The 26,106-nt window shown below is 28.1% G+C and overlaps 1 protein-coding gene across 2 annotated transcripts; it reads left to right on the top strand.

Annotated features, from left to right (window-relative positions):
- The first annotated feature begins 15,901 nt into the window (after window positions 1-15,901).
- On the top strand, window positions 15,902-24,235 carry LOC123297609 (outer dense fiber protein 3-like). Of its 2 annotated transcripts, none has more exons than XM_044879351.1 (4): window positions 15,902-16,093; window positions 22,318-22,584; window positions 23,347-23,780; window positions 23,956-24,235. In XM_044879351.1, exons 2-4 carry the CDS (start codon window positions 22,344-22,346, stop codon window positions 24,022-24,024), a joined length of 744 nt encoding a protein of 247 aa, XP_044735286.1. In that variant the 5' UTR covers window positions 15,902-16,093; window positions 22,318-22,343; the 3' UTR covers window positions 24,025-24,235. The 2 variants fall into 2 exon arrangements, with proteins under 2 accessions (XP_044735286.1, XP_044735285.1); XM_044879350.1 differs by having other exon boundaries at window positions 15,910-16,093; window positions 23,344-23,780; window positions 23,956-24,234.
- Window positions 24,236-26,106: the final 1,871 nt, after the last annotated feature.

Raw genomic sequence — 26,106 nt, 5'->3', positions numbered from 1 at the left:
AAAAAAATTTTTTTGTTAATAATTATTGTTTTTACTTAAATTATTTAAATTAAAAAAACTGAATTGTGTGCCGTTTCGTTAGTGTGATGTGCCAACTGTGTCATTTTAAAAAAAAACTATATGTTTAGTATTTAAAGTTATAATTTAAAAAATATTTACTAACGAAAAATTTACACAATATTTAAAGCCTATTTCAAAACTAATTTGAAGTAGCCTTTGAAAAAGAGTTGAAGCAAATTTAGAAACCACTTATTTAAAAAAATTATAGTGAAAATTTTTTATTTTTTTAAAATTGTAAAATAAAAACTTTTCTCTTTTTATATTTAGTGAAATAAATAAGTGATTTTTAGTTTTGTTATTAAAAAACTCATTTAAAATGGAAATACGAAAAAGTTACCATTGTTGTTTTTAAACATTTCAGTAAAAAATCGAAATGTGGATGGTAAAAAAAAAAATATATGGAAATTTTTAGTCCATAAAAACAATTAAATAATCGAGTCATATTACAAGTTTATTGTAATTTTTATAAGAAAAAAACGTAATGCTATTATTATTTGTGTAATAAAAAGAAATTAGCTAAAAATATAATTTTAAGCAATGTAAATAAATTTATTAAGCTAAACAAATATTTTGTACATTATATTATTATTAATTATTTAAAAATCATACTGTGTAGTATAATATAATATAAATAACATATTTTTTTTTTAATATTTAAATAATTTTTTAAATGCAATATCAAGTTCTACTTAAATATTTTTTTAAGTAAATTCATAAATTTTACAATAATTGTGAATATTTTTATTCAAGAAACTACAAAAACAAAAAAAATTAGTAAATTGTATACCGGTTAAGTTACATTATTGCGTTAAAAAAATTTTTTTTTTTAAAATTTAATTAAATTGTGGCTTTTGTGACTTTTATCTCGGGGCATTTCCTATTTTGTTTTCTTTTTTCTTTCTTTACTCAAACGAAAAAAATACTTTTATTTGATTTTTTTCCACTTTCAATTTTTCCAATTTGTTACTAAAACTTCTTAGCTTGCGAGATAACTTTCAAATAATTGACCATCTTCAATAAAAACCTTCCGTTTAAATAAAAATTTATTTCTATAGCTGAATTTCAAATCTTCGTGTAAAACGCCGTAATGTAACCAGTACCTTTTTTGGTAAAATTGTTTATTCCAAAATTTTTATGTACAGCCTCTTAAATTGGACAAATTTGTAGTTTAAAAGCTACCACTTGATTGATGTCTATTAATTGTAAGTAAAATTTAATTGATTCTTCTAAAGTTATTTGAATATACATTCATGCTTTTTTGACTCAAGAGAAGGCAATGCTCTCCGATTTGACGCGGTCATATAGTAATACGCTTTTGATCGCCGTATAGTTGCCAAATTCAAAGGTTTTGAAAAGAGACTGAATGTTAATACACTCTCACTTTTTAATCAACTTTAAATATTTTTGTTGGATAAACCTGGCATACGAATCGGAATATTTCTTAACCGGCTCTGGTATGTTCTTTTCGTAACCTAGTGTTTAAACTATTTACTCCGAAAGTTAGTAGAAAATGATGGTCTGGAATATTACTATCCTTCTCTACTAACTGTCAGTGTAATAAACCATAGAGAATGGCATAAAAGTTTTGGAATATACGCATAATTAAAAAAAATTACTGTACGAAACATGAAAATTAAATTTTCCAATCGAAATGTGTGGGTTTTTAGGTATTTTTAAACAAATATTAAAAACTTATTATTTAAAAAAAAAAATACATGATACGATTTTAAATGAAATAATCAACATATACATATAAATACATCTCTTATGTAATTTTGAAGCGAAGTGCCAAAAAAGACTTAATTATTAATTATAATGTTTATACTAAATAAATAAATATATAAATATAAATACAAACAAATTTTTTTATACATGAATTATTAAAATATAATAAATTTATTTTAAACAAATTTATATGTTTTTCTTTATTTTTCCTCAGCCTCACAAATTAGCCTCAGCCTCACCATAGGGTCCAATGTGCAATAACCATAGGTTTCGTTGTGATACCGAAAAAGGGTTGGACCATCCCCGGCCACTACTTCATGAACTATTTGGAGCTGTTTAAAAACAGCAGGAGTGCTTTGACGTCGATGGACTTAAGATCGGAGAGGTCGTCAAAGAGAGACTAGATCAAGTAAGTCCGTCTTTTCATGGCAAGAGCTGGGCAGTGACAGAGAAGATGATACATAGTCTCCTCCTCCTCACCACTGTGACAGCTCCTGCAGTAGTCGTGATACACTGTCAGTCCCAAGCATTCGGTATGCCTGCCGCCCAACCAGTGTCCTGTAAAAGCCGCAACAACTTTGCTAACAGAGGCCCTTGGAAGTGATATAAGATCCTTGGGACGCCTACGATTGTACTCGTATCATATCTGTCTTGTAGTACCACAAGTTCGTTCCTCCCTCCATCTAAGATTGGTCTTTTTCAAGATATCCTCTTTGAGGAGCAACTTGCAGTTCGAAAATGGGACTCCCGGATATTAATTTATACTTATGTCTGGCAGCATTGTGCCATTTCTGGCAAGCTCGCCGGCTTCACAATTTCCTGGAATGTCCCTGTGTCCCGGTACCTATACCAGGTTTACATTCATTTGTTCAGCTCATTTAAGGACGTACGACAGTACTGTGCTACCTTTGACGTTAGATAGACTGAGCTGAATGATTTAAGAGCTGCTTGTCTAAATGAGTAAATTTCTTGACTTATCCAGTGTTTGGTATTTTCAAGATTTCGATCTGCCGATACAGTTTTACTAGTACAGATCCATCTGAACATAAGTGTCCAGCTTAAAAAATTTCCATAACAATATAATTTACCTACTGTAATATAATTTTTATACAATAAGATGACTCATTTTCCCAATTACCATAAGTGTAAATCAGTATTTATTTATAAACCTAACTAAAATGGCATATGTAAAAGTTTATTGCATTTTTTAAATTATATAAAAATAAATCGGATTTATTATAGGTACATTTAAAAAGAAATAGTGTCATAAGTTTTAGATTTATAATTTATTCACAAACAATATTATTTTTAAAATCTTGACCTCATTTTAATAAATAATGAACTTAACAAATATCTTACAATTACCTTCCATTATTTACGTGGGTAAATTTCGATTGGAGTTACAATATATTGTTTATAAGATGCAGTTTTAGTGGGCAATAAGTTATTCTTTTTACAACTGGGAATTTGAATTTATATATACCTACATTCTCTTTGCTGTGGTAAGCAAAGATTTCAAGCAATAGGGAATATTCATGTATTTTTTTTATATTTTTAATTCATTTTTAGAGCTATTCAATATTTCTCAAAAGGGATCGTTTTGACCGACCTCGTAAGAATAGTGAGTAAAATGATCCCATTACATTTTTTACCATACAGTTCACAAAAAGTATAAACTTTCTTTTACATTGCATCAACGATTAGCATGAAAAAATCACTGGTAAAACCATCTAAATCAATACATTCAAGACCCGTCAGATGATGGGAGATCATTTTACCTATTATAATTTTACACACAAAATAGGGATCATTTTAGCGTATATAAAGGGGATCATTTTATCCGTAGCGACATATTTGAATATCATCATAAAAACTGACCTTAACTGACCGTGTTGTGATATTATTAAAAGCCAACGAAAGCAAAGAGTAAAACAACCAGCCCGCAAAGACTTACACAAAAAAAGAAGTTTTACTGAAATTCGTCATACTATAAATCATAAGCAGTTAAATTAACATTATTGTTACCAAACACAAATTAACTTATACATCACCATAAGTCTTTGAAAAACGATTTATTTGATCGCGCGGGAGTAATTTGTCGATAAATGACTATAATGGTTCACTTAAAACAACGAGGGGTCATTTTATTCTGAGAGATTATTATAGGCCACTTTCTCCCTAAATAACGCCTTAGATAAATCGTGTCCGTTGGTAAAACATAGCCTTAATAATATCGTTCCTAACAATAAATGGAAGAATTTGGAAATTTTGCAAATCAATTAAATATAGTTATAAATATTATACTATAATATGTGGTGAATAAATGAAAAAAAAAACTTTTTGTGTAGGTACAATTATATGCAGCCATTAATTAATTACTTTATGAAAATAGACTATAAAAAAGTATCAAAGGAGTTGGATAATAAACAAGATAATTATTATTGGTAAAAAACATATAATTACATAACAATTGAAAAATATACATATTTATAAGGCTTTAAAACTTCCTATAATAACCATTAAGTCAATTGAAGGACATAATGTATGTTTCCTAAAAACAAGCTGATTGACAATATTTTAAAAGATATTGATTGCAATTTAAAAAATTAATGAAATATTTTGGAATTCAACTATTTTATATTGTCATTATGTACAAAGTGTACAAAAAATCGCAACAATAAATTATTCATAAATTCTTTAGCCAGTCTCTTACGCTAAAACATTCGTCTTTTACTTAAAAGGTTGGTATCACTTTAGTTATGTCCAGAATTAAATAGAAAAGTAATCATTGTAAGTTTTAAAGGCATCTGTAATCTTTTAACTTCCCGTAAATATTCGTTTTAGACACTAAACGGAAAACGTCCCTTGTAATAAAAAAAATACCAAACTCTAAAATGCTTTCAAATTATCTATATAAAGTATCGTCACTCTAAAAAATGTATGGGATCAATTATATTTTCTATTTGTTTAACTTAAGCAAAAATTTTCTTCAAAAAAAAATTGACTTTTTTATAAGGATTTTACAATAAAACATTTTTTTACATTTAGACTTTTTTGGGACTATGTTCCTTATCGCACGTTATCGTTCTGATTTGTTTGCTGGTTAGGAGGTAAAACAAAAAAAAAGCAGCAAGAAAAACGACACCAAAAATCGACCATTTTCACTTAGGTCACCTAAAACTTTTTTAAGCGATTCAGCTTGTCATTAATTTTGAGAATATGCAAAAATATTTTTATTTCTGAATTTGTATTTTTATCAACATTTTATGGTTTTTCATTCAAAAAAATGTGGAAGTGATTTAAGTTAAAGATAATACAGATAATTTAAAGTAAGAAAAAGGAAATTTTATGTTATGTAATAATAAATATCCTGATAAAATCAAATGTAGGTATGCACATATTAGGTTGACCACAAAATCAGAAGAATGTCTTTTTTAAACTAATAATAAAGTAAAAAGTAAAAGATAGCTAAAATTAAATTTTTGAAAGAATAAAACAAGTACTAAAATTAATACTTTTTTACAGAAAAATACCTCAAATAAAAACGTAAGGGCTACATTTATAATCAACGAACAACGAAGATACAATACTAACATAGTTCCTACCGGTAGTACCACACGGTAGATCCTACGGTTAGGTTTTATGGTTCCAAGATTCAATTGACCTATTTTTCTCGTTTACAAACTCTAAATTAATTTCTGCGTCTTAAGGACGTCATTCAAAAGTGGGATCAATAACCAAAAATCAACCCTTTTTCAAAATGTTTTCAAAAAACCCGTCATAAAAATCGTTCTGATTAAAATTTATTTTTGATAACATTAGGAATCCATCTCCTCTCAAATATTGAGACTGAATAGGGTATCCCACTATTTTTGAAAAAGTACTTCAAAATGTTGATTTTGCTAATAAAAAACCACCAAAAATTTATTTCGGAAAAATACACACGATTTCTTGCCAAAAACTTAAATTAAATTTGAAACCTTTTTTAAACTGTCAAAAACGCGAGCATCCAATTTAATGACGTAATATGGGTATCATTATATGAAATAACACAAATAAGTTTGACAGATATATTCATAGACATTCATATATTATTCAGTGTAGACAGTTGTCTACACTGAACTAATTGATGGTCTATGACTCATACCGCTATGACATCACAGCAGGGCTTGCAAGCGTTTTAGGTCACGTGATAAACAGTTTAAAAATTACGATTTTTAATTTTAATATTTTAAAAGAAAAATATGCTTTTATGACTCGAAATCAGAATATTTAAGTATATTTTTACATAAATTTTAACTTTTTTCAAATTTCATGATTTATTATCGACTAACGATAATACCCTATTATATTCTCCAAAACAACATCATTATCATGTATCATACTGTACAAATTACAGCCTTGATTTTTTTTCATTAATAATATTTTAATTTAAATACAAACAAGTTAACAGCAACCAATATTACATTAAATAATATGAGTATGTATTATAAAATAATAAACCTTCTTTATACAATATAATATATATTTTAATACATTCACATTCATATAATATAACAACAACGGTATATTTTACCTCAGTAATCGTCACCATATATAGGAATATTGAGGCGGACTACTTCGTTGACGAGCGACCGTTTAAAGGTATCAACAATCCTACACACTCAAACTTTATTATGTTGTGTTTTGTGTGTGTTTAAAAAAATAAGTATTTTTAATTAATAATAATAATAAAAGGTTTTCCATTAAGGGTAACTGAATTTTAAATTTAAACAATTTGTATATGAAATATCGTTCAAAACAATAAATTCTCTAGCACAAATAAATAAAAAAGTTCATAAACAAACGTTTGACTGAGTTAATTGTTGAAATACCATGTATAGACGTATGTTTTTTACAACATGTAAGTAAAGAAAGATAGCCACTCTAAGATAGCCACACAAACATAACTGATAATTCCATATAATACATACTATATAATTTCTGCCTAATTTGCGCTCTCACGAGTAAACAGTCATGTTTAGGAAAAAACGAAAGTTGTTTACTTTTTTTTATAAGAAACATTTTTTATATTTAATCTTTTGTTCTATCTGTAACGGTTTACAAGATGAGTCCTTTGGACCCAAGACCCAGTTGACCTATGTTACTCATTTATGAACTCGACCTCACTTTTTATTTCCTTAGCACGCTATAAGCATTTGTTCGTTTTTGAGTTATCTTATTGACAGACAGACGGACAGATAGCCGAAAAAGGACTAATTAGGTGATTTTATAAACACGTATACCAAAATTTTGTTGGTAGCATCAGTATTTTCAAGCGTAACAAACTTGGTACTAAACTTAATATACCTTTGATATATCTCATACATGCATGGTATAAAATTTAGTCTCTGGCACTCTTAAATAGGCGCCATGATAAAGGATGAAGTGTATGGTTTATATCTAGTCTTAGAAAATTGTAAAAGCCTCATGAAAAGTTACTTTGACTGTTTGTAAAAAGAATAGGTAATAGATATTTTATATATACATGGTTCCCTATATTTTTTGTACAATAGAATAGTGCACAGCTAAAATAGTGCAATGATACATCCTATTAAACCAGTGAAATCACAACCGCTGTTTTGCAGACTACTCTAGTAATTTAGAATAACGCAAGAAATGATATCGATGATATAGAATTGTATTTTTTGCATAAGCAATTTTGCGCGATTGCCATTTGGCTGGAAGTTTTCTCAAAAAAAAAAAAAAAAAAATGATTATCGTTTCGACAACTTTTACACAACTTTTAATTTCAGTTTAAAGTTCCGACACTCTTAATGAGAAACTTTATAATAAAAAAATACATTTATTAGTCTACTAGAGAGACAGGAAAATTTGTTTAAATAATAAAGAGGAAAATTTGTTGAAAATTCTAGAACAGCATTTTATTTTTGCTCTAAAACGTGACGGAGACCTCCGTTAATCCAAACATTTGTTATTAAACATCTTGTAAGCGGCTAAACTTAAAATTAAGATACAAATATACACTGTTAAGAAAGTTACTTAGTAGACAAGAGAAAACGTTTCTAATTTCTAACCAAAAGAAAAAACTAATTTTTACGTTGAAGATGGAAAATGACATATACAATCATTTTTATTACATTCATGGCCAGTGAACAGTTGTTTGTCACTTTGTCAAGTGTGGGGCTATTTCCCTGTGGCTTATACACCATTGTTACACATGCTAGAAGCCATTTATGTTCATAATATATTTTCAGAAAAAGATTTTTTTTAAATTGTTTTTCAAGAAATTTTTTTTTATTTGGCTACAATAGGCAGGGTATTCGAATGTATACATATGCCATTACTTCGTAATAGCAGACGCCTTCTTTTTGGTTTAACCTAATGTACACCTTACAAAAACCTATCATTATTAGACTGTAATTATCCAAACAAATTATTATTTATTAAAGTTATAAAGCATTAAATTAGGTGTGAAATTTTCAATGTTATTCGAAAATGATCAAAGGAAAACTTTAATTTGAATTAAAATTGTGTTTTATTGTTTAAATTACTACTTTTTTTATATTATAGACTGAGAGACATTAACACAACAGTAAAGTAAATTACCACTATTTCGAACAAATTCAGTAATCGGAACACTCCCGATTATCGAAACTTTACTGTACCACGAGAGACATTCAAAAGTGTTGAACAAAAAGTACTAAATCGGGTATTACACTCACTCTACCTCTGGCTTCGACGAGTGGTTTATAGAATCAATTTAACATTTTTGTAAATAATAATCTAAAATTTAAAAAATAAATGCTGATAATGATAAACCACGGGCAAAATGATTATGGCCGTCATAAATGCACGGAATCGTTTGAAGATTCCTATGAGGAAGCCATTGACTAAATTTTCCTTTTTTGAGAAATTAGCAAAGTTGTTGCTCCATAAAAGCATTGCCCTTTAACGTGTTTCCATATTTTTCTGTCATTATTATGACTTTCATAAAACCTAGCTAAAAATTATTCGAATAAAATAAGCGTCTAAAAAGAGAAATCTGCATTGAAATTACTTTCCTAAAACTCTAGGAAAGCTATCCTTGATAAATTCATTCAACTCTTATATATTTTTCATGTATAGATTAATAAAATTTGGGATTCTAATAACTGAAACATGAATGTCACCATATTGAATACGGTAATGCTCGAAATTCTCGGGAATATTAATGTATTTTTTTTTATATTTTTAATTCATTGTTTACACCGCTATAACAAAGTAAAAGATATAAATACTGCTTAAAAATGCTGTATTTAAGTGTAAAAAAATATTTAAAATACATTATAATTTTGAGATATTTAAACGCAGTTTTTTGGCGCTCTCTGTTGATGACGTATAAGTACGTGATCTGTCAATCGATGACAGTTCAATGTATAATTTACACTTGTTATTATTAAGTTTTCTAATAAAAAGCCGTAGAATAGTATAGTTTAATGAAATACCATATAAAATGTAAGTAATTAATATCATACAGTATCTCAACAAATTTGACAAGCCCGTACTATGATGTCACGTCCGTATAAAAATTAAAATTTCCGTTTTCCAGAAATTTTTAAATGCCCTCACTGCATTTGTACTTTTATTAATTAATTTTAAGTAATTAAAAAGATATTAATTACCAAAATAATGGTTTAGTTGAAATGTCCACACATTAAAGTTACGGAAGAAAAATATTTGAACCAAATTTAAATTTCATGAATATTAACTATCCAAAAAAAAAAGATTACTCGCAAGAACTTGATTGAAATATCATTAATCTGCTATGCTGTGACTGGTGCTAAAGACGAAACAAAAACGAAAAAAAATGCTTTCGAATACCTAAAACCTTCAAAAGAAATAAACATTGAAAAAATGGCAATATATAAATGTACTTGTTTTAAAAAGATACAAATTTATTATTGAATGAATTGTATTGAGTGAGTCATTATTTGAAAGAAAAAAAGGTCCCTCCTACACAATATTTATGGGGATTGTGGGGATAAAATATTCTTCAAGTTTATATATGATTATAATATATTAAATCATTTAATATATGTGTATGTCCTAATTTGTATAAATTTGAATGGAACTCATTACAATGTCATTAAAATAAATTTATAAGTTTATTTTTTATTATTTTGGATAGATTTATGTTATTTTTTGAAAATTTACTTATTTAGAGTGTTCATATGCTGACATCACGAATCGATTCAATAATTTTGAATCGATTTGAAACTACCTTGCAAGGAAAGCTGCGTTTTTGTATTTAAACTTTTAAAGAACAAAGATTGCATATAATTGCCGCCGTGATTAAGCAATTAAGTAAATTATAGTTTAAAAAAACTAAAAAAACACGCTTTATTGCATTAAAAAGTGGATAATAATTTTAATTGTTAGTTTATTTAAACTATAATTTATTTTCTTATTTTTAGGCTCGAAAAGGCTAGATAGCTTGGATACCCTTTGGGTAACAAAGTAGAATTTAAAAAAAAAAAATGTAAACTGGCATGGGTTTCGATCTTACGACCATATGCATGAAGAGTGGGCACTATGACCACTCCACCATCTGTTTGTTGAGAATATTAACTTTTAATATTTCACGGTAATATTTTAAAAATAATAAGGATAAGTTTACCGATAGTTTTTCCTAATGATCCTGATCAGGATGCTAAGATAAAGTTATTAAATTATTGTACTGTCATCGGTCCTAGACGTCTGCTAGTTGGGAGAAATTACGTTGAAGAATGCATGCATACAATTCCGATCAAGCTTATAAAAACGTGTTAGAAAAGATCAATGGCAAAGAGTATTTAATTATGAAGTATCTTCTATTTTGAATAGCTTAAATTGAAATAGGGGGAGGGCTGGTTTTTTGGTTACTTAACCCATAATATTTTATAGCATTCTTTCATCAATTCATAAAAATGAAACTTAAGTTACCTACAATGATGAACTACTTAAGTTACGAATCTGGCAAGTTTTTAATTACCCTGTCGCGGTAAATATTACGATAAATTTATAAATATCAGCTTTCTTTTTTATTCTAATCTCGAGAGAGTTAAATAGTCGATTATCTTCTTATTAGAGTAAGATAAAAGGTAGATATTCATCAAAAGGATATTCTAGTATGTTTGAAAAAATACTTTAAAATGGTTATTTTCCTAATAAAAAATCACAAAAAAATGCCTATTTTTCTCGCAAAAACGCTGTCGGTCATTTTGGTGACGTAATATTGGTAAAAACAACATTCGTGTATGTAATTATTATATGTATCTATCAACAAATTAGTAATTAATGCATATTATTTTTGCCTTTATGATGTCACATTATGGCGGCTCGTACTACTTTTAATTTTAATATAATAATACAATTATATGCTTTTATGACTTAAAATCAGAATATTTAAGCATATTTCTACATAAATTTTAATTTTTATCAAAATTCATAATTCATTTTTCACTACCGAGTATTTTATTTTAAGATGACGAGGCAATTAAAAATTTTCGGGGTCCCAATATTTGAAAGAGCAGTTCTTTCAATAATGCTCTGGCTCAGTGTTTCTTGACAACATATGAACTACGCCCACACAAATTTTTGGCTTGTTATAAAAAAATTTACGCTATCTTTATGCCTAGCAGAATGATATAAAGAAAGTTTATAGTATTGTAAAACAAGCTTTATATATTTTAATTACTTGACCTCATCATCTAGCATTGACCATGCATATATAAAAATTAAACATATATGGCTCTAAATAAGAGGTGTTTTCAAAGGTGTTGTTAAACAAACCATCAATAAATTTTAATTTACATAAATTGGTCTTTGTAGACATATTTAGACAAAAAAAAAATTATATTTAATAGAAATTTTCCTAATTTAAATATAAATAATTCTATGTTTAAAGGTATAACCTATAATTTAAGAACTAAATTATATAAAATTAAAACTATTCGACTTCTTTATCTTAAAGCTATTAATTCTTATTTTGGCTTCAGATTTGTTAAATTATTTCCAAACCTTCAAAGTAAGTTTGTTTGTTTATAATTTTAGTTATTGAAGATTTAAATTAATAGTTAAGACTGATTTTTTTAAACCGCAACCATACTACCAGCGTGATAAAAAAATTAATTACAGCGGTATAAGCAAATAAACTGGTCCTTATTATTGGGACTCCTTTAAAACACATTTCTATATTCTTCTCTGATAATTGTTATTCACGTTTACTTCGAAAAATATCGATTTAACGATTTTTTTTTTAGATTCGTAAATTAGGTCTTTTATTACAAGCAATAAAAAATATAAAAATGCAACAATAAATTCTACGTTAAATTTAGTTTTACGCTAGAATATTTCTATTCCAATATAACATATCTCTACTTTTTAAGAATTAAATTTTAATTAAATTATACTCCTAAATTGTACTACTTAATAAAACACCTGCTTTAACAGAAAAAAAGACGGGAAAAACAGCCCCCAACCAACTCCTCTATAGTCGAGAAACTCAACCCAATCTACTCGTAATTACAACAATACTCAGGGTTTATAACAAAACACCTTAACTCCTTGAAAACTCGAGAAATCAATTTCGTGCATTAGGTTACTAAAAAAAACCACGTAATGAGTTTTGAGTGTCACATTGCTGTCAACGAACACGTATATTCGCTGGTGGCGAATGCCTACTCTTGTACAAACGTGGTAAAGATACTCGAAAAATCGGACGAAATTATTCTTTCCTCGAGAAATAAAAATGATCGACAAACCAGAAACCCTAAAATACAGAAACTTAAAAGATATTTCGTTGACAGCATATTTATTTTCGAGTAATATAAAAGTAAGATTTTTTAAGTAGTAGAAATTATTTAAAAACTTTATTGTAATTAAAGTATAATTAATTCTAAATTAGAAATACATTGAAATAGAAACAAATTAACCGAAAATTATTTTAAAGATGGAAAATTGTGCAATAGAAATGTTTTGTCGTAGCAAAATACAAAGTAGAATTATGTCTGTGCTTTATATTTTTCTCTTTTGAAAATAAAATGAATGTAAAATAATGGTGGAAACGCTGGGTACGTTTGGTTTTGTATAAAAGTAGGTATGTTCAATCCACTTATTTGCGCTTCCATCATTTATTAAGATAGATAGATGGATTTATCTTTAATCGGAATTTAATCAGTAGTAGTTAAGAACGGGATTCCCAACTGAATCATCAAACTGTTTTGGAAGCTACGATACCATAAGCGAGAAGCAAACAAAGGTTTTAATATTATAGCATAGCTGCTTTTTGTGAGGTATTAAAAATTACAGGTATTAAAAAATGCTTGCAGATAGAAAATTCTAGAATATATATTTATATGAAATAAAATACAAATATTTTTATAGTAATTTAAATTTCTAAATCAATACCGATCAAATTATTTTTAGATAATTTTGTTATACATACATTGCAATAAAACAATCAAAAATTTGTTATAAACATAGATAATAAATAAATAGATTCTAAGAGAACGAGTTAAAAACATGAAATACCCACATACCAATTTTTTGAATAATCTAGAAAAGTCTTTATGTATAAAATTACATGGATAACAAAAATAAATGGTAGGCAGATACATGCCATATTCAACAATAAGTCTAAAAATAATATTCGATTACGTGTAGAATTTAATAGATAATAATAATAATAATAATAATGGCAACGAACTAAGTATTATACTAATTCAAAGTTAAATCGGAATATACAAGAAATTTCTATATACAGTCTATAATATTTCAGCAGTATAATAAGTGTTCCAAATAAAATATAATTTTCAACAAAAATTTTAAACAACTGATACATACAGTTGGTACATTACTTACAATTGATGTTATTGATAGTATTTCTCCAGAAATGAATTTGTGTAGATAGTAATACATACTCTTTCGAAATTCCTAATAGCTATATTTCCGCTAAAAATCAACGAATCAGAATTACGCACTGTCCATTCAAAAAGATTGTACATTCTAGTTTCTTAATCATATGTACTCTATGCTCTATCGTAACCTTTGTGGAGGATGGAATTCCTGGTCAAAGTTATCCCTTTCATATAAACTTTGAAAGCGTACACGGGTCGCATAAAAAATATCCAATGAAAGCATTCAAAACCTTTTTCAGTTACATTTGAATTGCAATTTTTATCCATTCATTCACTGTCGTATATTCCTACATAATGATCATACTAAAATTTTTCCGACATAATTTAAATGTGCTGTCTCTCAGACCCTTCGTCCCTCTTTTCTTCTCTCTCTTTTGATTTTTTTTTAATATTTAGCTATACCTAGCCGCCTTACTGTAAAATTGGCACTAAAATCTCCGTTTCTCGTTTCTGCTAATGAGACCGCAGGACCCCATGCAGGTTTAAGAAAGTAAAAAGAGATAAAAGGATTAAGAAAAATATAAGAGACCTGCCCTATGAAGCGAATGAATAACGGCTAGGCGCACATATACCGCCAGGAATCATGTTGAAAAAGATGCTCCTATATGTAAAAGTAAGTTTAAGTACCATGGCGTCAGTTTTGTGCGATACAAGGTGAGTGCAGATGAGAATTGAATGTGACATCCCTTGGTGAATCACCCCTGTATTCATACGAATTACATACCGGAATTGACTTCCGGTACTGAAGTTACTGGATTTATTGCTGTACAGCATTTATGTAATTCGCTTCTCATACTTATGCAAAGTATCCAGCAACGCCGTACATATTTGCTCTTTCAGAGGTTAGACACAAATGGATGTGACATTCAATTCTCATCTGTTCTCACCTTCTACCGAGCAAAATTGACGCCATAGTGCTTTAACTTATTTTTACATACAGGAGAATCTTTTTTAAAACATGATTAGAGGAGCGGAGGGTAATGCCGTACACCTAACTTTAAACGTGTATTTCTTCGAACCTATTTAATAGAATACAATGCTTTATGTATCAAGCCATCATAAATTTAGTCTAGTTTTATATAAATAATCCATTATTGACAGTGTCTAATATGACAGTGTCAAAATCAAATTATTCTATAAAGTTATTTGTACGGAATTACCCGAGACTTGCGTCTAATTCCGTACATAATTTTAAGAACCTAAAAAGCCTGAAAAGGTATTTTTTAATTAACTGTGTGGGTAATCTTTTGCTTATTCACAAAATACACAGATATAATCGTCCGCAGATTTGCGCCACTACACAAAGCATGTGCCCATTTGTCACATGACACACATCTGTACCATAATTCTACATCCTTACCAAATTCATTACATATTACACACAATTCATGAACTCCTGATATTTCTGATTCTAAATTTACTGCTTCTACTGGTGAAATGAGTTCATGTGATATCTCTGATTCTGCATTTACTGCTGCTTCTGGAGAAATAATTTCATGTAATGCTTCATTGCGGGTAATACCGTACAGTGTACGGAAATTCCCGAAACCGAATTCGAATTTCAAGTATGAGTATTTACCTAAGAAAAATTCAATAAAGGGATTCTTTGATCAAAATCTTATTATAAAGATATTTATAGTCCGAAATATAATAATTTCATTATAAAATTTAATAAAAATAGGTGCTTAAATCTTATTTTTTGATGTTTAAAAGTTGTAAAAACGAGCGCTAAATCACATAACATCTATTTATACCAAAATTATTACCCTTAATAACACAGTAACTTAAGAGGCTACACTAACACTACTGCGCTAATGATTGACACCAAGAAAACGCACGCAGCTCAATTCCTTCAGGATAAACAGTGATGTACGGTATTAGCCTCCGCTCCCCCCTACTGATGAGTCATTTCACCCGAAAAATTTTTAGCATGAGCTTGTAGTCTTATAAAACCACAAAAAATTATTTGGTATATTTTGTAAACAAAAAGGTATAGCAACAATACAATAGCGCATGCGTAGTACACCGTAATAACTTTTGATTAGTTTTTTTTTCAAATACATATATTGAATATAAAATTATAATACCTTGAGTATTCCTGAAGTATACAATAATATTAAACATTCAAATATTATATTAGTGTGATATTTCATTCGGGGTCTTTTTTATACAAGAGCAAAATAATAGTTAGTGTAGTGACTAAAAATTTATACCATCATTCACGAAAATACGATCGACGCGAACACACGTACTAATTTGCTAAAAACAACAATATCACTGTGTACACAAATATTATAACAATCGAATTTCAAATTGTGTGGCGGGATTATTGAATTTATTTGGTGATTTTATATTTTTAATTTATTTCAGTAAGTAATTTTTTTTATTTTTAAAATTTTTATTATACCTAGAATAATTAAGCTTTGAAATTCGAATTTGAACCCACTAGACTTCTGGATAAATAAATTTTTATATTCATTCTAGTCTCATTTGAATATAGAAATATCTTGTGGGATATATCGAAAGTCGTTTTAAATTTTAACCAGATCTTTGGTTTTCGGCTCTTTTTATTTTGAAAATATCAATTTTTGTTACAATATTGGTCGAATATTTAAATTATAATTTTATATCATCAAAGAATGTGAAAATTATTACACAATATTTTCACAGTTGTAAAATTTGAAAATAATTGTTGCGTTTTATTTTATTTTTCGGGTTTTCAAACATTTTTAACAATGGGTTCTAAAATTGACATTCTGACCTATCTGAAAAGGCCTTCAAGTGGTATTAATACTATTTTTTTAAGTAAAAAAAAGAACGGGAAGTGTCGTAAGACATTCGGTAGGAACTATATTCCTTTCGTATCTTGTTACATTATAAATGTAGCGCTTACTTTTTTAATTTATTTTTCTGAAAATTTAAGATATTTTTCTGAAAATTTAAGGTATTAATTTTAAAAGTCAAATACTTGTTTGATTCTTTAAAGTACATAATTTTATAGCTACCTTTAATTTTTACTGTATGAAATAATTGTAATTTTAGTTTAAAAAAGACATACTTCTGATTACGTAGTCAACCCAATATGTGGGTACTTTACGTTTAGTTTGATCAGAGTATTTGTTATAACATAACATAAAAATTTCATTGTACTTATTTTAAATTATCTCTATTTTCTTTAACTTCTGATAACTTTCATAACTCAATTTTTTTTATTGATAAAAAACTAAATTTTGACAAAAAATATACATTGACACTTATAAAAAGATTTTTGCATTTTCTCAAAATTCATGGCAAACCTGAATCGATTGAAAAATTTTTAGTTTCCTTGGTATCCTAGATGTCAGTTTTTGGTGTCTGTTGCAGTTTTTTTTGGTTTTAACTCCCAACCAGCAAACAAATATCGTGTGATAAGGAACATAGTTTCAAAACTATTTTTTGCTTGCTAATTCTAATATGATTACAGTGTCTACCTAACAGGAAATATAATAACAGGTTTGGTAGAATCAGTTTTCGATCAAAATCATTCGAGAAAAATTCGTAAGAAAATGTTCCCCACTAGTGCGCTTCAAATCTGCTATACTTAGACTACACTATATTCGGAAAAAAAATAAATATTAAAAAAGTAAATATTTTTCAAGACAGATATATGAGAATTTATATTTAAAAAAATTTCGTATACGCTAAGAATCCTTAAAATTATGTTTGCATGTTTGTCGAAATTACGGTAGCGCACGCGATCACCCAATATTTTCACATTACTTTAGAATAAATGGTAAACTAAATTTATCTACATTAAATATAAATTTCCAAGTTTATGATAGATAAATAAAATGTTAGTTTTGCATACAAACACAGTGGCTTCAATTTGATTTATCTGATTTATTTAACAACAATATTAGCCTTGACTTTTTATACTATTGTTTTATAACACTGTAGGTTTCAATAATGTCATTTTTAAATTCAACCAATTACATAATTTTGTACGGTAGAGATATTAAGTCATATTTATAATTAGACATTCACTAATACTATAATTAATCAAATCAGTTTGATTTAATCGAAAATTTAGCAAAAAAAGTTGACATTTTTATAGCGTGCCCAGGACGTAAAAAGTGAGATTGGTTTCGTAAATGAGCAACATACGTCAATTGGATCTTGGGCCCGTAGTCTCGTAAACCGTTAGAGATAGAACAAAAGTTGAAAAGTAAAAAATTTTTGTTATAAAATAATAACCAACTTTTGCTCCAAACTTTTTTTCGTAAACATTACTGTTTACCCGTGAAGGCGGGTTGTTAGATTATAACATTATACAGTATGGGAATATCAGTTATATTTGTGTAACACCACAGTCGTGTTATATATACACGGCTATATAAGAGTGGCTGTCTTTCTTTACTTATATGACGTATCTTTCTTTACAACACTATCTAAGCATGGTATTTCAGTCAATTATTTGTCGTTCTTGCTTACATTTATAGGAACTACGCCGAAATATGCTCAAAACACTCACGAGTATAGCCGATCACTTCAATCTCATCGATTCAACGGCAATTTAATTAAGTAATCGCCCCTTCCCGCTAATTACAATTACAACTTGCAAGGTCTAAATAATTAAACGTTAAATATTTTAGAGCTCTCGGCCGATTGGCGTGTCTCTCAGTTACCTATTATTATTTATAAAGACCCGGAACATTAAAGTTTTTAGTAAGTCGGAATTTACATTTTGTAGTTAATGTCTTTAAAGTATTTTAATTTAAAAAATATTTTTAACTATTTCATTTTTACTCTATCAATTTGAGTTTGTAAAAAAAATACAGAAATAATCACATTCCAATTAACATTTCTATAATGAATGCGAAAGTATGTCTGTTCATTTCATAGACAAACCCACTGAACCGGTCTAATACAGAAAGGGATAACACAGAAAGAGATCAATTACTGTAGAAAATTAATTCAAAGTCAGGTTCAAATAAACGAGAGTTTTAGGAACTTAATGCCGTTCTATATCGTCTAAGTGATTGCGAATTTTAAGTGAATATTTTGTTGCATTTGTCCTGGCTCACTCTGTAAATGTACACAAACCTACACTAAATATTTTGCAAATTATCAGTATTTTCAATTCAATTTCAACAATTCAATCTCACCTTGTAATTAAAGAGACAATTAAATAATTGATTTTAATAGGCGTAATATCAAGGCGGGCTTGATGGACCAACTCCACCTTATTTTGCTGTCTTTCTTCGATTGTAAATATTGTCAGGAATTTAACTTATTACAAACATACCTTTTCAATTTCAATTGATCGTAAATCAGAGATCCATATATGTAAAAAAAATATTTTCAAAATTTTGCGAAAGTTTTTTTTCTACGAAATACTGAAATCAATTCTATATTTGGTTATGCATGAAACAATTGTTTTTTACGTAAATAAAAAAACTTGTTTTAAATTTTTGTTTTTTGTTGTTGTCATAAAATACCCTCAAGGATCTCGATTTTAATCTATCTTATAATCCGGTTTTAAATTGTATTTATTTATTTACAACAAAAAAAGTTATCATACAATTATTGATTTTTTTAATAATTTAAATTGCAGTTTTTTTCCAAAAAAAAAACTCTTCTGGAAATTTTATGAAAATTTGTTCAAAAATAACATTTAAATTTAAAATTATCTAAGATAGACGTGACGATTTTTTTTGCAAACATGTAACTTTGTTTTACTTGATCTTTTTGGGATGTACTAAGGCTCATTTTGAAGATAATGAAATGCCCTTGCAGATGTGTTATTTTCTGCTGTTGTCAAGATACGTTACTTCAATATACTCGAACATTCGAAGTATTGTCATGGCAATTGAAAATTCAAGACTATTTGTAAAAGCAAAAAAAGGTCAATGTTTGTCTCGATATATCTACACTGTTTCTCATTCGAATTAGCTTAGTAATTCTTGAAATTTTAAATATCTAATATATTTTCGATACACACAATTTTTAAGTGTCACCTTATCGATACTAATGTTAGTGTTTCGTGAGAATGCGTTGAGAAATCTTACTTATACATAAGATCACTTTATTAACGAACTACTATACAATTTCTAATCTTGTATTCGAAGAACTGACTAGAAAAAATATAATTCGTACCGTACAAACAGAGTCACGGATAACCTATTTAAGGTTTTCCATTAAGAGTGTCCAGGCTTTAAGTTTAAATTAAAAAACTTCTGTATGCGATTTTTGTGATAAATAAAACCAAATTTTACCCACTGCTTCGGTTCGATATCATCGATGATATTGTTTAAGCGCAGTATTGTTCAAGTACCTATTTAAGGGCACCGAATCAAACTTTACGCTATGAAAGGGTTAGTGTGTTGTGCTCATTATTTACTGCACCAATTGCTTTCAAATTTTGTACTAAACTATGAAGTCGACTTATATTGGTGATATGAGCTACTTGGTAAGTTGCTCGAACCGAATACTCACATTGTGATAGAAAAATTCAATAGGGAATATTCATGTATTTCTTTTATATTTTTAATTCATTGTTTACACCGTTATAACAAAAAAAAATATAAATACTACTTAAAAATGATGTATTTAAGTGTAAAAAATTATTTAAAATACATTATAATTTTGAGATATTTAAACGCAGTTTTTTGGCGCTCTCTATTGATGGCGTATAAGTACGTAATCTGTCAATTGGTGACAGTTCAATGTATAATTTACACTTTAAAAAAATGAATTTCCACTATTTAGTTATTATTAAGTTTTCTAATAAATTAGTTTAATAAAATACCATATAAAATGTAAGTAATTAATATCATACAGTATCTCAACAAATTTGACAAGCCCGTACTATGATGTCACGTCCGTATAAAAATTTGAATTTCCTTTTTAGAAATTTTGAATTTGTACTTTTATAAATTAATTTTAAGTAATTAAAAAGATAATAATTACCAAAATAATGGTTTAGTTGAAATGTCCAGTCAATAAAGTTACGGAAGAAAAATATTTGAACCAAATTTAAATTTCATGAATATTCCCTATTGTGTAGGTACCTACATGTGTTTTTCAACATTGCACGTATGTTTTATGATGATAAATTTCGCAATATTCATTACATCAAACAAATTACTGTATATTTTTTAATGATATTTCATATACAATTTGTTTAACATTAAATTACAGACATTATTAATGGAAAACCCATTTTTACATATAATAAAATTAAAACTACGTTACATCATTTACATTGATTCGATTTAGTTCTGTTATGCTATTTTATACATTTCTCTCATTGCACGAGTTAACAAATATACCTCCCTACCTGATACTGGCACTAAATGATACGAAATATAATCTATAGATCTAATTCGAAAATAATAGAATTTTCGTGTTTTAAATCATAACAATAGTTAATTAAAAGTGGCTTGTGTATGACAAATACTTCCGAAAATGTTTTTCCTTTAAATAAATTATTAAACTGATTCGTTCTGACTATGTTCGATAATCGATATAGTATAGATTAGAATAGGAACAATAACTGACAATAGATTATTGAATTGGATTCTAAAACACCGTTTTTTTATTCCATTTATTTTTCATTTTTGGAATTCGACAACATTCTATACTTAACGTAGTTCCAGCATGGTATTTGCAGTTTCTATGTTAAAGCAATGGTACAATTTTTTTTTCGACAGAATTTAACGAAAAATTAAATTTAAGAATTTAATAATGCTTACTATTAATTCCCAAAGTTTCAGAAATTTTGACCGTTTAAAATGGGAAATAATTATGCCAACGTCCCAATTTCGATCAATTTACGTCAGAATTAATATCTCGAAAGTGAAAATTAATTTCTAAATTTTTTTCTTAGAATTGTATTGTATAAACATTTTTTTCTACTTTTTCTTCAAAATATAATAATATCATAAAAAATAGTTGGAGAGACCGGACATTTTACATGCTTTAAATGGGACATGACCCTCAAAATCGCGAACTTTGTCTTTAAATATCTCGCGATCTAAACGGTCAAAAATTATGAAATTTTAGGAATTCATAAATAAATCTATTATAAACCCGAGAAAAAAAATTCGGCCAAATCTGTCGAAAAGTGATTTCATGCTGGTACTACCTTAATTCGTTCCAATACTGTCAAATTTAATACTAATACGAATTTAACTTTCATTTTTTCAGCGATTTTTAATATTTAATTGTATAGTGACAAAATATTTTAAAACAATTTGGAGCTTGTCTTAGGAAAAAGACAATCCACTCGGAAAAAATTTAACGCGGATCACCGCTTTAAGGTCAAAGTATAAAATGTAATAACTTTGTTATATAACTTTCCGTCGCTTACACTATACGTTAAGTTTTTCGTTTATTTTCATTTGTTTTCGGTTATTAGGTAATATAATAATAATATTAATTTACCTATACAAAGTTGCCAATAACACATAGTCTATAATTTATAAAGATAGCAGGTACCCGCCCGCTTCGATAAACGATAACGATTTCGATTCGAATCACCCTGCAAATTGGGTGGATTAGGATTTAGTTAATAATAAATGTGTGTTGGTAATCAAAAATTTTTCTTCAACAGATTTGGTATAATAATCTATTAAAACAATGGGTGGATTTACACAACGTCAATGGGTGCCAACAAAACGTCGAGGACCAATTGCTGCTGAGAGTGCATCACCAGGACCAGCATTTGTTGCTTTACCATCATTAATTGGCACAAAGAATGTTCCTCAATCAAAATTAAATCGAGCACCAGCATTTTCATTTGGTAATCGTCATTCCGACAAAGATGATACAACTGGACCGGGACCAGCACAATATGACGTGACGGGTTTAAGTGCAAAGGGTAATTTTTATTATTAACAGATTTAAAAAAATTGCATATAGACGTATTTCCAACGGACTTCATATCAAAATCAATTGATATGAATCGTATATCAGTTATTTCGATTAATTTATTACATCTTTTGCTATTAAAAGTGATTTTGTCCTCCAAAACACCCAAAATGTGGAACAAATTCAGTAATTTTTTTGAAATAGCCCCACTTCCGAAAGGCAGACATCAGATTATTCTTATAGAAGCTTCGGGTTAAAGACACAAAGCTTTAGCTTTTGAAGATATACATTCAGATAGCATACAAAAAGTATGAATCCAGCTTTCAGAATGCTGCGACTATCCCAAACTTTTTTTTTAAACAAAATTACTTTAAAAAATGTCCGATCTTTTAAAGTCGAATAAAACAAAGCTTTGTGGTAGTACGAGCGCCAAGGCAAGTTTAGACTTGTAGTTGAAACTATTTGTACCTTATTTTCTACTTTGATGATGAATTTTGTTATAACTTCATGAATGTAGACGAAAAATAAGAATACATTTTTTCGATATTCCGCCTTGGTCTGTTTTTCGATATTGCCTTGGTGCTCGTACGTCCTTAAGTCAGAAAAATGAATAAATATTCATAAAGTTTTGCAACTTGTTTCGCAAAAGTCTTCAACAATCTCGACCACACTCGAGGTCTATCAAATATTACAAGCCGCAACTATAACTCACTTTAAATATATTTAAACAAAACTGAGCAAAATAAATACCGTGCGTATATATTTCAAGTAGGAAAATCAACGGCACCATCATTAAGCATTCATAGTCGTAATAAGGAAATGAGCAGTTTTACAACACCAGCACCTGGTGATTATGCACCAGAAAAATCTGTAAAAGCATTATTGGATTCATCACCCAAATATACAATTGGATTACGACCATCGTTAGAGAAGCATGGTGATACACCAGCACCAAATGTATACACAATTCCATCGACAATTGGTGGATGCAAAGAAGGCAATAAACGAGCAGCTCCATCTTATACAATAACTGGACGACATAAAGATGTACCCGATGAACGTGTAAAAAATCCTGGCGCAGGTTCATATGATCCAACAGATGGTTTTATAAAACAACGCGCTCCAGCATTCACAATTAGTCAACGTTATGAACCACCTAGAGATTTATCGGGAAAACCAGGACCTGGTGAATATGCTCCAGAAAAGGTATAACGAAAAAAGCATAAAATACATGTTAAAAATCGTATTTTTCCATTTTCTTGGGACTATTTTTCCATATTCCTGTCCCAGTTCAAAGCTGTAAAACTTTTAATCTATTAGAAATAAAGAATTTGGTACCTACGTTATCAAAAATTTACGTTCTAATTTTTTTTTTTTTTAGGTTGTACTGGATTATCCTCCAGCGCATAGTTTTGGAATAAAACACTCACCATACTCGTGGAATTACTAATAATTTATATTAGAAGATAAAAACAAATTTTTGAAATAACGTGTCAAAATTACATTCAGCCAATGGAACATGCAATAAACTATTAGGAGCTTAATTATGAAGAAAAGGTTAATTATTATCAGATTTTTCACAGAGAAATAATTAAGTTAAATAACCATGTGAAGCAAACACAATAAAAACCAATTATTTAGATTTTTAAAATCTAGTTCGAAAGTTCTAGAATGCTTTTTTCAATATAATATATATTTTACATTTATAAAATGTAGGTATATTTTAAACTAATGTTATTTAATTCAGAGAATATATTTTTGCTTTTTCATGTTCTAGTTTATTTCTTTTAATGTTCTATGACCCTTTATATAGACTCCTACATTTTACAGCTCAGTTCAAATCCTGTAATTATTGTTTTTCTTTTTATTTCTACAACTATTCTGGAAGAGGTTTTCACCTCTCAAAAAGGACAAACAACCATAAAGTAATGAAAATATATCCTGTTTGAAGAGTGGATTAAAAAAAATGTTTTCAACTTAAAGGTTGCGGCTTACTAACTACAGACATAGCTTTTCTGTTCTGAAAAGCTTTAATTGCATGTACATCTACATAATATGTAAAGTATGAAAATATTTTTAGAAAATCGATTTGAAGAGCTAAAAAGTTACTACAAAAAAGTTTTTTTAACAAATATTTTCACTCCAAGAAATTAAAATTTTATTGAAGTAACTTCGTATTAATGTTGAAAAAAATACATGAAACTTTTTTTAGTGCCTTTTATCTAAGATGTATATATTATACGTATTGTCGCCAGGAAATTTTTGAGAAAAACTTTTTAAACAAGATGAATTTCTCGAAACGTTACTTCTTGCACATCTTCTGGACTATAAAAGAAACATTGATGCAAAATTTTAAATTACTGCTAGTATTGAGAAACCTGGTTACACAATAATCTGTGAACTAGTCAGTAAATTAGTAATTATATGCATGGATTTCGCATATACAGACCGTATAGAATAGATTTAAGAATGGTCTATTTTCAGTGTTAACTAGATAGGATCGATTTAAAGAAATTTTTCCAGATTTCCTTTCCTCAGTACAACAATACCCAAATAGTTAACCATTTACTTTCAGATGCAAAACTCCCCCCAAAAAAGTCGAAGAGATATCAGAACAAACCAACTTATTACAAAGTATAGTCACTATAAAGCTTATGGTGCTTTTTTTTAAATTGTTATTTATTCCGAAATTATAGTAAAATAGTATTAAAGGAAAAATTACATTACGTACCGATCAAAAAACTTGGTAGTCTGTTCATAGATTTATTAATAAGCATGTTGCTGATGAACGTAAGGTGATAGTAGTACAGTGTTAAGGATTTTTAGATTTACTGGTAAGTTTATTATGATTAAATTTGCTAAAATATTGATTGGCATCTCTATATATTATAAGTGCGAAAGTAAGCATGTTTGTTTGTTTGTTTGTTTGTTAGCTTTCACGCTAAAACTAGCGAATGGTTTTTAATGAAACTGTACAGAAATATAGCCGATATATCAAAATAACACATGAGATATAATTTATAAAGATAAATTAATAAAAAAATTAAAAAAAATTTAAAAATTAATTTAATTTGACATTACCATAAAATACAGATTTCTGTAAAAATAGTCAATATAAAATATTTCACGGCCATCTTCTCTGATATACTCAATGAATAATTACTATTATACATTTAGAAAATTAGAAAACCATACATATATTTTACCTGTGTAAAACAATCCTTACCACCATTATTTCGAGTGTTATAAAAAGGGGATAAGCGAGAACAATCTTTATCAATCTTTACTTTTAAACCCAGCTAAGCGGGTGAGTATCACTCTAGTGAATAATTAAGCCGTTTTAAAGGTTTTCAAATAATTTTATCGAAGATACCGTTAAGAAAGGGATTACTGACACCAATAAGAACAAATATAATAATTCCTTTGATTATTATTGATATTTGGTTTAAACTCTTAATATACACCCACTTTAATAAGAAGTGTCTTAAAAATTGCTGAAGGTTGTAAAAGAATGTAGGTTTTTGGTCTAATT

The sequence above is a fragment of the Chrysoperla carnea genome, chromosome 4, assembly GCF_905475395.1.
Source record: "Chrysoperla carnea chromosome 4, inChrCarn1.1, whole genome shotgun sequence".
In the NCBI taxonomy this organism is placed as follows: domain Eukaryota; kingdom Metazoa; phylum Arthropoda; class Insecta; order Neuroptera; family Chrysopidae; genus Chrysoperla; species Chrysoperla carnea.
The sequence above is the reverse complement of the archived record's forward strand: the minus strand, read 5'-3'. Positions and strand labels throughout refer to the sequence as shown.